Below are 12,706 nucleotides of genomic sequence, written 5' to 3'. Positions count from 1 at the left end.
ATTTCCTGCATGGCTTGGCTCACAGACTGCTCCTCAAAAACAAGAAACACAAAAAAATATTGCACAAATATCAAGAAATCACTCATAATTTCCAAATATGTACGGCGGGGAAAAAGAACATCATACGGCCATTCGTTTCTTTCTTTTCCCTATTCCATTTTTTTTCTTATTTAAATCGCCAAATTAGGAAACACTTTTATCAGAAAAATATTTTGTAGAGTTTGTACCATGATTTAAGTTTGGCTCGATTAAAAAGTGTTTTTTTTCCCCACTGAAAACGAGAACAGATTATTTCAAGCACAGTGATTGCTCGATGAAACCAGCGGGCAATCAACTTTGAGGAAAAAAGAGAAACGCTAGTTTCTTCAGGGAAAAGAGAATGCAATTTAAATATTGCTGAAATCAGTAGAGAAGCAAAAGGAAAGAACGTTTGAAATGAAACTGAAAAGGACCCTGTACAGATTTAAATTTGACAGACAAACTAACCGCATTCTGAAGCAGTTGCTTCTCTTGTTCCTTGCGATTAATCCACTGTTCATAGATTGCGTTCAGACACCTCAATTTTGAAGTGTACTGCTTCAACTCACAGAAGTGAAATTTTTCTGACTTATCGCACATTTCTGATAGATATCCTAATTTTCAGAATTTTTTTTTTTTTTTATCTCTTCATGTCATAATTCTGCATCATATCTGCTTGATCATTTTGATCAAATGTTTTCTATCAAAAAATTTGTCTCCCCTTCTTTCTTTCCTTTTTTTTTTATTATCTTTGTATTATATAAAAAAGTTATGTTGCCTTGACGGGTGCACTGTTATCTTATCCTGTAACTTACAACTTGTTCATTGAACAGGATTAAGTGCACCCTTCTAGTCAAAATGGAATGAGCCCAACGAATGTCTGTGAGGACCAAACCATTTCACGTTTCCAGGGGTGGTCAGACTAATTTTTAGATGAGGTCGCATCTCCTGTAGAAGAGTAGATACGGAACCTTGGGTGGCACTGGCCTCAGAATACTATTGATGGTAACTGGCTTGACGTTGGTATCATCTGTGCGTACCCATCCATTGATACCAGGGTGGTAGAAGTCACATGTGTAATGCCCTCCACTGGCGTTTTTTCCATGGTGATAGACAACTGCAAGAAAAGAACCCAAATAAATAACTTTCACTTCGTCTAAACATAGTCATTACACACATGCTGTAAAAATGTGTTTTTTCTGTGGTGATAGACAACAGCAAAAAACCCCCAAATAAATAACTTTTACTTTGTCCAAAACATAGACTCATTACACACATTCTGATACCACAGATCATGCAGAACTTTTGTACTTGACCCTTTTACCAAATTGGTTTTGCCAAAACCCATCATTATTTATGGTACTTGTTGGACCTGTTCACAGGGAATTGGGGTGAGCAGGTCATATCTTCATTGTTTGTAAAAGAGGAAACTTGAGTTTTTTCATAAGAATGTAGCTAATCCACTGTCAGAGTTAAAAGCCTCCGTCTGTTTTTTTTTATCCTGGGAAAAACCTTGGCAGAGAACCATCTACTTGCAATGTTGGCTTGATGTATGTACTTACTTGCAAACAGCTTGTATGACCTTTGGGTTATGTGTAGTTTGTTCTTCACTAGCGGAGACAGCAAATCTGCAGAGATAAAATGAAGACAGAACTCGTTATCGAGACCCCAGTCTTTCAAATACCAAAGTTTATCAAGTCAGTGTTCAGTAACATCAGGCTTTCTATTTGATTTCAGCAAAACACAAATCTTGTCAAAACAAACCGAAAATATCTACAGATGTTTCCAGCAGATTTGTTTAAGTTACAAGTACATTTAAATTACAGTACACACCCAATATCAGAATACTGATTTTAAACTCTGCTCTATTCTACTACGGACGTAAAACATTACAACTTACCTTTGCTGATTTCTAAGTCTACAGTATAGTCTATTTTCTTTTGAAGTTTGAGGCAGCCACCGTTCTTGTCGTACAGGAATCTCTTCAGATGCAACACCAACACTGGTGGCAGTACTTCTAAAGTTATCCTTCTAAAAGTTTCCGCCTGCAGACAGAAAAGTTACAAAGGGGGACTTTAACATGAGCGGTCCAATAAGCAGATTCATTGTCTCATGCAAACTATTGGAAGGGCCTGCACTTTGTTGCTCACTCACATCCATTTTGCAATGTGGGAGTCCACCAAATCCTATGAAAATGATAAGGTTGACCACATACTGATCGTAAAAGAGTAGGGGCATTTAAATCTGTTTATTATCTGACTCTATTCAAATCAAATCAGATCATGAGGAAGCACTAGTAAAACACAATGAAGATGAAGAGTATAGCTTTGCTCTCAAAGTACAGAAGGTAAGACAAGTAAACTTGCACTCTCATCTGTGAGACACCCTGGTAAAGATTCACAGTGAGCAATTTCTACAGGTGATATTCATATTAGAGCCAGGAAAAGATGCATGGAATTATCAACAAATGTTTGCGATCCTGCAGACAAGAGTATGACCTAGAATAAGGAAGATAGGTGGGAAGACAGGCAAATCCATTAGGAAGCAGTATTTGATGGTTCCTGGAACTGATCAATCTGCTATTTATTTGCCAGTAGTGCATAAATTACTTTTATCATATAAGGGTATTACTATTTGCCAGTCTGTAGCAGTAGCATTTAAGAATGAAGCTTTTCTTTCAAAGATATTATTTGCTGAGGTGAGAAAAATCTGAGTGTTTAACTGTGTCGGGAAAGAATCTCTGTAAACGGTGTCCAAAATAATTTATTGAAAGATGCATCTAACTCTCATCCGGGCACTGCTCTTGAACTTTTGTGAAAGAACAAGATCCAGGCATCAGCAGGGTGGGCATTATCCAGTGTCTGATGGTTGCAGGACATTTGCCATCTAGTTTGCAAGCACTGCCTACATTGCTGTACCATACAAGAGAATTGGCTTTTCCTGGTCTCTTGAAACATAGTGAAAAATCATTGGTCCAAACATATTTTGGTGACCCCTGACCCCGGACTACTGGACTCTGCTGACCCTTGACACAGCAGTGAATGGTGACATACCTCAGACTTGGACTTTGCACTTGTATAGTCATGCAGTGTTTCACGACTGACCAATGACTGCAAGGCGTCTTTTACTGACCATGTCTTGTCATACTGAAAACAACAGAATTTAAAAATTGTACATCTTTCATAAGCGACACATTTAACTTAATTTAAAGTCAGCTCACACTGATTTTTTCTTCTACTTGAAAACAAGTTCATTTGATCATCATACAGATAGCTTTGGAACATTTGTAATATTGTATAATAATGTATTTATCACAGTTTTGACACATTATTACTACTCTTGTATGTCATCAATTTGCAAGTAAACTACCACAATAACAACAAAGTCAGTTTCTTTGTCTCTCAACTACCATATTCAGACCAAATTAGTTTTGTGTTCCCCCACCTCTCTCTCCCTCTCCCCCTCCCCACATGTACTGAACACACTCACAAACCCTTTCATACACTAGATGGACTGCCAATAAACTTACCTGAATGTCTAACTGAAGTGTAAAGAATGGTTGCAGGGTGGCTGATTCCTTGGAGCCATGCTGATGCAGGGCAGATCTCATCTGACCACCAAAGATCTCCGATATTGAAGACTGTAGGAAGTTGGCCTGACAAGAAAACAAAGCCAATCTTTAAAAATACCGTCAAGGACACTATGTGCTCACATTCGGTTTGAATTGGTCCATTTGAGAAATATTTAAACCAGGAAAAACAAGAATGACAAAAGCAAATAAGGTCTCCAACTTAGGTACTGGAGGTCATCTTTAGGAACACGCATATCAACTTCTATAGCAATGGGAGAAGCAGATCCTAAATACATAAGCAAATGTCAACAACAAAAAACAGAGAAGGCTTGATAAAAAGAAAAGGTGGGAGTGGGCAAGAAATGCACAAGGATCTGGTAAAAAGTAATGCTACATCATTGATCTTCTAAACCTTACACCCTCCTGCATATCAAATGTTCCACCCCTTGGTTTTACATAAGACCAAATGACAGGAAGTACATTTACAACCTTGGAGATTTTTAATTAATGCCATGAGTGTTATCATTCTAATGTAAACAGCACTTAAGTTAGTGACAGATAGTGAAATGCCTTCCACTGTTGGCGGTGATTACAACATCTGGAATTATCCTGGATCCAAATTTCTCATCAGTTCTTGTATGTCTTACGTAGAATAGTTGCAAAAATTGGTCCAAAATGAAAAAAATCACCTCAGCTTTCTTTTCAGGATCAAATTTTCCTATATATTGGTACCAAATATGACAAAATTATGTTCACAGCCTTCAAAATTGTCTCACACCATATCCTGGGTTGGTGTAGGTCATTTAAGGTCACAAACTGAGAAAAGTACCTAAATATACAAATTTTGGGGTTTCCCAACACTTTGAGCAGAAAATTTATCTAATAACATCTTTCGGAACTTTATACCAAATTACAAAGCTATCAAACAAGGAACTTTATACCAAATTACAAAGCTATCAAACAAGTAATGCTGAGATAAAGTTTTCTCGACCAAAAATGACAATATTGTCTTAAAAATACAATTTTTATATTTCAGGACAATTCCCTCATATCTAACTATTGTTATCTCTGTACGTCTGTGTACCAAATATGAAAGCTGTCTGTCCAGGGGTTTTAAAAAGGAAATACTGTTTAAGATTTTTGACCAAAATGACAAAATTGCACAAAAACAGTAATTTTCCCAATTTTGTCATAATTTCAACAAATTAGAAGAGTAACACCCTTGCAAAGAGACAACCCAAATTTGAGAGCAATTGGGCTGGCGGTTTCAGAGAAGAATAATTTTTACTTAAAATGAGAAAAATCACAAAAAAATTCAGCAAAAATACAAAATTAAGACATCTTCACAATATTCATAAAACTGTATAAGGTTCACCTAAGGTACTTGCACACAAATTTTCAAAGCAATCAAAAAAGCGGTTCTTGAGTTATTAATTCTTAACCATTTTCACATTTTGTAAGCTCATTTGCATAATTTTGGCAATGCAGACTTCATTTGAACAAAATCCCATCTACAGCCCAGGATGCATCCACACACCAAATAGCAAGCTGAAACGTGCAGCGGTTTGCGTGTTTTTGATGTTGACGGACATACTGTACGTACATACATACATACATACATACATACATACATACATACATACATACATACATACATACAGACGCCATCGACTTCAGCCTATACGATAAACTCACATTGGTAAAACCAAATGTGAGCTAAAAAACCTTGAAACCTTCCTCTTCAAGGTCATGTGATATAACAGCACCAGTTTAATATTCTAAAGTCACTGAGGAGTATTCTGCAACTTTCCAGGGGTATTACAATTATGGAGAGAAAAAAAAAATTTCAAGGCATGTCTATATTGTAAATGTCAGGAAACTATCTTCTACGCCATGTAACACTGTATGCCAGTATGTGTCCTGACAGACTTCTGAATCTTGGAGTAAATTTAGGAATTTGCGGATGTTCAACCTGCCTGGTATTAATACTAGTGGTATGGATACTTTTCTTGTGTCTAAAACACTCTTTGAGTCAGAGGTACACCAGGGGACACCGCTGAATGCAGAGTGATACTTACAAGTTTTAACACTACATTGATTTTCAAATACTATTAAGTCCCACAACTCGTCCAGTTTTTTTGAATTTTTCATGAAAATAGTTTGAAATTTCTGAATTTTTCAAGGAGTATAAAAATCCTGACAATCCCATGCAAGAAACCACTAAGTCTTGATGTCATGTGACTTGACACTTACAGATCTGGTGATACTGCTTTTGTTCTTGGGACCCACTTGTTCCCACTCTTCATCGTTGTCGTCATCTTCTACTTCCTCAGCTACCTTGCCATCAGCTGGGCCGTTGCTGTTCTCCACTGACGGGCCATTCATGGTGTCTGGTTCTGAAGACACAACGATGGGAACAGGGGTTATATGAGAGGAAAAATGCATTGGGCAGTGATTTTAATTGACATCAGATTGGGAAAATAATGACAGGTTTACAAAGTATCTTAATGTTATTTTCTTACATGTAATTTCAGACAAGAGACAGTTCATTTTCTGGAACCACTTATCATTAGCCAGCTGAGTCAAATTGAGAAATCTGAACCCTTTCAACTACCATGGTTTGGTTCAAACCCATTGTTATCGATGGTGATAGTGGACCTGTTTACTGGGAATGGGGGGATGAGCAGGTTAAATGTTGCTAAATGTTGAAGCATTTTTTCTGCTTTTCCGATGAACATCTAAATGTTTTTCTCACCAGTAGAAATACAACATGGTTTGGGGACGGATGACCAGCAAACTCTTTAACAACTATACAAGCAGGTACATATAGAAGAAATTGTCCAAAAAATATTCAGGTAGAAGACAATTTATGAGGCCTGTGCAACTCAGTCCTAGCGTGAGACTTGCTGAAAACACTGGAATGTAGTGAAAGGCTGATTTTCAGTGAATTTTTATATCATTGATTTTTCCAATCTTTTTGGTGGTGAAATCCAGGAATCTCACCAACAAAATCTGAAGTGACAGAGTGTCTTTATACTCACTGGCTCCTTCTTTGCTTTCAGTCACAAACTTGGTGGAAGTAAGCATTTCCTCATGGAGTCCATTTAGTATGAATCCCAAAAACTCCTCAGCATCTTCCTGTCTTCCCTGAACAATTTTATATGCATCATACAAAAATCATTCAACAGGGTCCCAGAAACCAACATAATCAACTCATAATACTGTACAGCACATTGAACTAACAAAGCAACTTGGATGTATAATTCAGTGTACATGTACAGATAGTTAAAATTATGTACACAACACCACTTATTTTTCAAATTATAAAACCTCTGATCTACAATGCAACGTTTAGAAAAGTGTTACAATTCCTCCCTTTAAAACAGCATATTCAACAAGTCTGGAGGTTTTCCTTATTTTACCTTGGCTACAGAATGACATACAGTATTTGAGCAAATCAGTGCATGTTCAGTTTTATTACAGTCACTAAAATTTCAAAGTGCAGGCATTTTCCTTGTAAAGATGATATTGATCAAAGTATTAGTGTGAAAGTCAGCTCCTGTATCCAAACAGTTTATAAGACAGACGGTCAGAACAATGTACACTGCATAATGGAATCAACCTGTTAACCCCTGCAATGTGTGTGGAGTGGTCCCTTCAAAATACTATAACACTGTACACAGATGTGAGCATTTGTTTTAGGGGGATATGATTGCTTGAAAGTTACATGTATCCTTACCCTTGTCGACATGCTGGATTTGACAATAGTGAGAAGACGATAGACATAAGTTGGCTCAAACGGGAATCCTGGACGTAAATCTTGAGCCGTTCTTTTGCCGCCTGACAAATAAAATACAACAAACTGGGAATCATAACAGAGCCACGATGGCATGATGTATGACTGCGTGCTGAATCACTGGTTTGTGGAGGTCTTTGTCGTAATTCACAAAGTCAATTTGTGGTTGCTGTGCAATAATAATGGTCAATATTAAAGCAAGTTGTAAACAGAGAAAGGGACAACCAATGAGGTTATCTCAAATAAAATCTGAAATGATTTTGGTGACATCAAAATAAACAGCAGCAACATGTGATGTTACTGATTGCATTGCAAAGTTACCATACCAGATTTAAGAGTTTTACTCACCAGGTTTGGGCGGCATAGGTTGAAATTCATTCACAAACTCAGCTCTGAAACAAAGCAGTTGATCATTATGGAATAAATAAATGCTACATAATACTGTGTTAGATTATTAGATAGTTCAAATTTTATGTTCTATGTACATGTTCTTGTATGAAACTTTTGTGCCAACCACATTGCCATATATACATGTATATATTTAGGCTGGCAAGGAGTAAGTTCCCTGGAGGTCATGTACAGTTGAATCGTGGTTACTAAGATGCTTTTGATAATTATGTGTAAAGCCAGGCCCAAACACCTAACTGGTATTCTCCAATTTTACATGTCAGTCTGAGAGTTCTTAAGTTCAACAGTTCAATCATAGCCAGTGTTCTGCTGAGGTTTGGGAAGATAGACGAATGGTTTTGGAAACCTTGTAACTTTTTCTGTTTTCAAATAGCATGATTGTATTGATGGTTTTGGGGGAACCTCTACAACATGACTTGGGAACCGTTGTAAAATTTAATGAGGTACCTGCCTGACCAATAACACTGATATGCACCAATACCAACAAAAATTGAGAATAAGGCAAAATTGAAGACATGTACTTTATAGGGTTCTGTTCTAATATTGTCTCGTCCCCTTGAAACGACTTCCACACTTTGATATATGAAAGACATACTCGCAAAATATGAGTGGAACAGGGGCATACAACTGTATAATTTCCCTACTTTCAATAAAAGATTTGAGTTTTGAGTAATTAGGTTTTTCAATTTGCAGAATGGTAAATTTGTAAAGGCCAAGAAGAATACATTTTCCAAGGTCAATTTTGCTTAATGGACAGTGTTATAACATGCGAATTAAGGAGATAATCTCTCAGTTATGAAACACTCCGAACAAGAAATTTCAAACAGCGTGCTGAAACTGCACATTTTCCAATCAAAATAGAATAAACTAATGCCTTGGATCCGTCCTCCAGGCCAATCTATGGATTTGCAAGTGTTGGTTTTTAAGCTCAAAAAATTAATTCATCTGAAGAAAACAGTCATTGATAGATGATTGCTGAGTTTATGAGCATAATGTAATATGTTGGCTAGGAAACGCATTTCACAAGAAAATGAAAATTTAATAACACTGGACACCTACGGATTTGGTCCAGGCGCTTTGTGAATGCCTAAATCATTCCTGAGAACAAAGTTCAAGGTTTGTGAGACAAAGGGCTCGAATTGAAGCAAAATTGAGTTGTGCTAGTAATACAAAATTAAAGAAAATATGTTCTTCGCAAAACAGTCTACATTGAAGAATGCTGAAGTGGTCCACTGAAAATTTATTCCGAAATCATTTAATATTTAACAAATATGATGAAATCTAAGACTTTTAATATAACTGTCTCCATTATACTGATATTAATTCAGGATGCACTCTCAAACTGGCGCTATTGGTTGCTTCCTCTTGTCAGAGGTGTTTTGGAGACAGCATAGCGAAAGCTGCACAGGAAACAGTGCCCCTTGCGGTGGGTGTCACGGCATAGCATATGTAAATCAGGTAAAAGTACATTCTTATTACACCTATGATACATCCTCACGTGATTTAATAACAGAGTATCATAACATATGGTTACACAAGCTTGTTAATCTTAATATCAGCAGCACATTGAGAAAAATAAACTTTGCTGATGACTGATGTAGATTTTAAAAGAAAGGCTAGGACAGGGTTGATTCCTGAAGACCAGAAAGTTGCCATCGTTTCATCTTTTTCCTTGTCATGTTGTTCTCATTTACATGAAATCTACTGTGGCATGATAAAGACCTGCCTTATCCTTTCATAACAGCATTTACTGTAGTCATTTAGATGTCAATCATTGTTTCATCTAGAAGCACAATGAAGGCGGAATTGATTCACGATAATTAGATTTAGATCCAGGTCTTAGAAAAAGCTTAAAACTTTGGATGCATCCAAAAATGTAATTAAATCAGCAACACTGTCTGAAGATTGATGTTGGCTCAATTGACTTCACAATTTCAGACTGAGAGGATATGACAGTTTTTCTGATAAATACAATTTTCATCGACATCATATTCTTTGAATCAAAGCTTTAGCTGAGAGAGAGGAGTTTCACATGGGGAGTTTGAGGCAGAACGTTGGAAATCTCATACTCTGCACTGAACCACTCATCTTGAGAAAACAAGACAGGCCCTTTACCAGACAGACAATGTCATATGAAGCTCAATTTATCATTTATTGAGTCAAATCTTGCATCTGTTCACAACTTCACTTTGTTTACTGTACTTTGTCATATCTTAGCATGACGAAAAAGCTGTCACATACATACACATGATGTCACATACATCAGACAAATCTGTTGGTTTTTTTGTACTTACAGACTGTCCATCATGGGTGTTGAACTTGGACCGCGTCTGGACAAAGGTGTCACCGGTAGACACTTCAGTAAATTATATAAAGGTGGGCATGATAACAATGCCTGTAAAATCTGTGAAGTTTGGTTAAGGTAATAATGATACATTCACCATCTTGACTTAAATTACAGTGCAGTGTGCTTTCCGCTTGAAGTCACACAAGCATGCTTGCTGACAAGTTCCTCGCCATCTCCATCTCATGAAGTTAGACTCTGATCCTTTGCTACAAAGTCCGTTCCCAAGTAAAAATAATTTCGTAGCACCAGCATCAGTCATTAATTCTTGCAATAAACAATTTCACGACATCATGCTCACTGTTATTAAGAAACTTACACTGACAATTTAGATTTTTACACCTTGCAATTATTAAGAATTCTGAATCAATTCTATATCACGAAGAATTGTATACTAATAAGCCTTACATCTTCACAGCTTTGACAAAGATTCTAAAATCATATAGTCATGATGTACAACTCCATGTACGTCAAGATTAAAAGTTCTCTCTTCCATGATATACAACTGTACAAGCCCAAATCATCTACTGCAGACTATCCATCACCATGATTCAAATTTTCATAATTATGATTTAAAAAACTGTTCATCCTGTTCTTCAAAAGGCCTTTCTTTCAAGTTTCATGCATGATTTTTTTAAACAGATTTCAAGAAATTACATTTACTCACTATATCATTGCTGAAGGTCATCATGAGTTTGTGCACACACTACCCATCAGGCCATAACAAAATAATGAGTTTGCCAACCCTGAAAACAATAATCTACAGCTGTGTGGTCTCTATTCATCTGGTGAATGTAAATGTGTCAAATTATATCACATAGGCCATTCAAACTACAATACATATTGTCACTTTGACTAAACTGTCTGTAACAGTCTGTTTGAATTTTTTTCATACATACATCGCACACAGAGCATAGTGCCAGGCAGCTGCCATATGTTGCTCTGAGCCATACAAAGTCTGGCTAATTTGCATGCCTACGGAAACATTAAGCGTACTTTCAACGGAATTCAGTGTTAAAATTGTGGTCTGTACCCACTCTTCCTATCCCCGGAAGCAAAGAATAAACCTACAGATCTGTTTACCTTGGCTCTGCCAAGACAGTAGAGGAAGAGTCAATGATGCATTGTGGGAGAATGGAACTGGGACACAGCTTACAGGGTCAAAGGTTTTAGAAAGACCGGGGATGACTTGTTGTGTGCTATCAAGTCTACCTGCTATCAGTTCATAGACGGTACTTTTCTGTTCTGTACTTAAATCTGTGCCACTATTAACGTTTCAAATGACTATGATCCTACAACAGGCACTCTGGTGTACAGAACAGAGTACTGCAGTAGTTGCTGTCGCTTGAAGCGTTAATAAATGGTGAGCCTAAAATACAACAGGTGAGATTTCATGATTCTTTGAGGCAAACGGAGACTTCACCAATGTTGGTTACCTCAGTTGAAAATGTGTATAGTACACGCAATATAATAAAGCACTAACATGAAAGAGCATCATGTTTCCATGACGAGATGGCACATTGCCTGTGAAGGTACCAATGCCATGGAGGCTCTCAAATTTCAAAGTTCCATGGGCACATCTGAAAATTGCTTGAAGCATCCCCAGCTACTTGAAGAAACATGTCTTAAGCATCACTTGACTAAGCTGTCCTCAATATCAGCTTGGAGCTCACAGACACGTGAGCACAGCCCGCCTTTGTGTACTCGCCTACCAAACTGACACAAGATGTCATCAAGTTGGTACACTGGCGATGGCCAAACAAACAGACATTTTCATGCATGTAGTGCTCCGATATACATGTACATGTACATATTGTAAATAAGTGTTCTGAGACAAGTACTATACGTCTCTCGACCCGTGGTTGGTACATCACATTTCAAATAAATCATAGGAGTGTCAACACAGACACCTTGGCTAAATTCTGCTTGAGGTTCAAAAGTACAGAATCATTCCACGCTGATTTCAAGCCACTCTGACAAGATATACCCATGTACATGTACACATGTCTATATTTCAGTGCACTACAATGCTTTCTGTACAGCATTCTATCTGCTTCACAGATTCTTTAAGGTGGAATTCAATAGTTTCTAGGTTGCACAGTACCAGAATGTCTTCACATACTTGTGCAAAGGACAACCAGGGTTCATCGTCATATCTTTACATCTACTTCATAACTGCCACTTTCACTGCAGCGTGTACCTTGGTTTGACCCCTTTCACCATCATGGTTTGGCCTAGCATGCCTGTCTTAAATGGTGAGACAGGGCCTGCGTACTTGGTAATTGGGTGAAAAGTACAGAGCAAGCACTATACTCAGGATTTTCAACAAGGGGATTTCTAGGGTTGGGCCATCCCTGTGTTTTTGTTGCAATCTATTCATATGTTAGTAACTGTATGAAAGAATATGCAAATTATGCATTGTTATGTAAATTGTCCACAAATCTTGTTTTTTCAAGGCATGCAGAACACTGATACTACAACAGCTACATGTATATGTATATCCAGTACATGTATGTGGTTGTAGGCAGAAAGGGCTAGTTTGTCATACTACGGTAACACAGGTTTTGAA

General features: G+C 37.3%; 1 protein-coding gene across 2 annotated transcripts in view; it reads right to left on the bottom strand.

Annotated features, from left to right (window-relative positions):
* Positions 1-172: 172 nt before the first annotated feature.
* LOC139147644 (ubiquitin carboxyl-terminal hydrolase 10-like) overlaps positions 173-12,706 on the bottom strand; it is a 31,671-nt gene continuing 19,137 nt past the window's right edge. For both annotated transcript variants that reach the window (XM_070718791.1, XM_070718790.1), the window contains exons 6-15: positions 10,088-10,197; positions 7,734-7,777; positions 7,329-7,429; positions 6,631-6,736; positions 5,843-5,985; positions 3,548-3,673; positions 3,072-3,164; positions 1,919-2,063; positions 1,581-1,646; positions 173-1,135 (exon numbers count right to left, since the gene is read on the bottom strand). In XM_070718791.1, coding sequence (XP_070574892.1) covers positions 948-1,135; positions 1,581-1,646; positions 1,919-2,063; positions 3,072-3,164; positions 3,548-3,673; positions 5,843-5,985; positions 6,631-6,736; positions 7,329-7,429; positions 7,734-7,777; positions 10,088-10,197 — 1,122 coding nt within the window. In that variant the 3' untranslated portion in view covers positions 173-947. The remainder of the gene's footprint in view (positions 1,136-1,580; positions 1,647-1,918; positions 2,064-3,071; positions 3,165-3,547; positions 3,674-5,842; positions 5,986-6,630; positions 6,737-7,328; positions 7,430-7,733; positions 7,778-10,087; positions 10,198-12,706) is intronic.

This window comes from Ptychodera flava, chromosome 13 (genome assembly GCF_041260155.1).
Source record: "Ptychodera flava strain L36383 chromosome 13, AS_Pfla_20210202, whole genome shotgun sequence".
Classification (NCBI taxonomy): Eukaryota; Metazoa; Hemichordata; class Enteropneusta; family Ptychoderidae; genus Ptychodera; species Ptychodera flava.
This window is presented reverse-complemented; position numbering and strand designations above follow the sequence as displayed.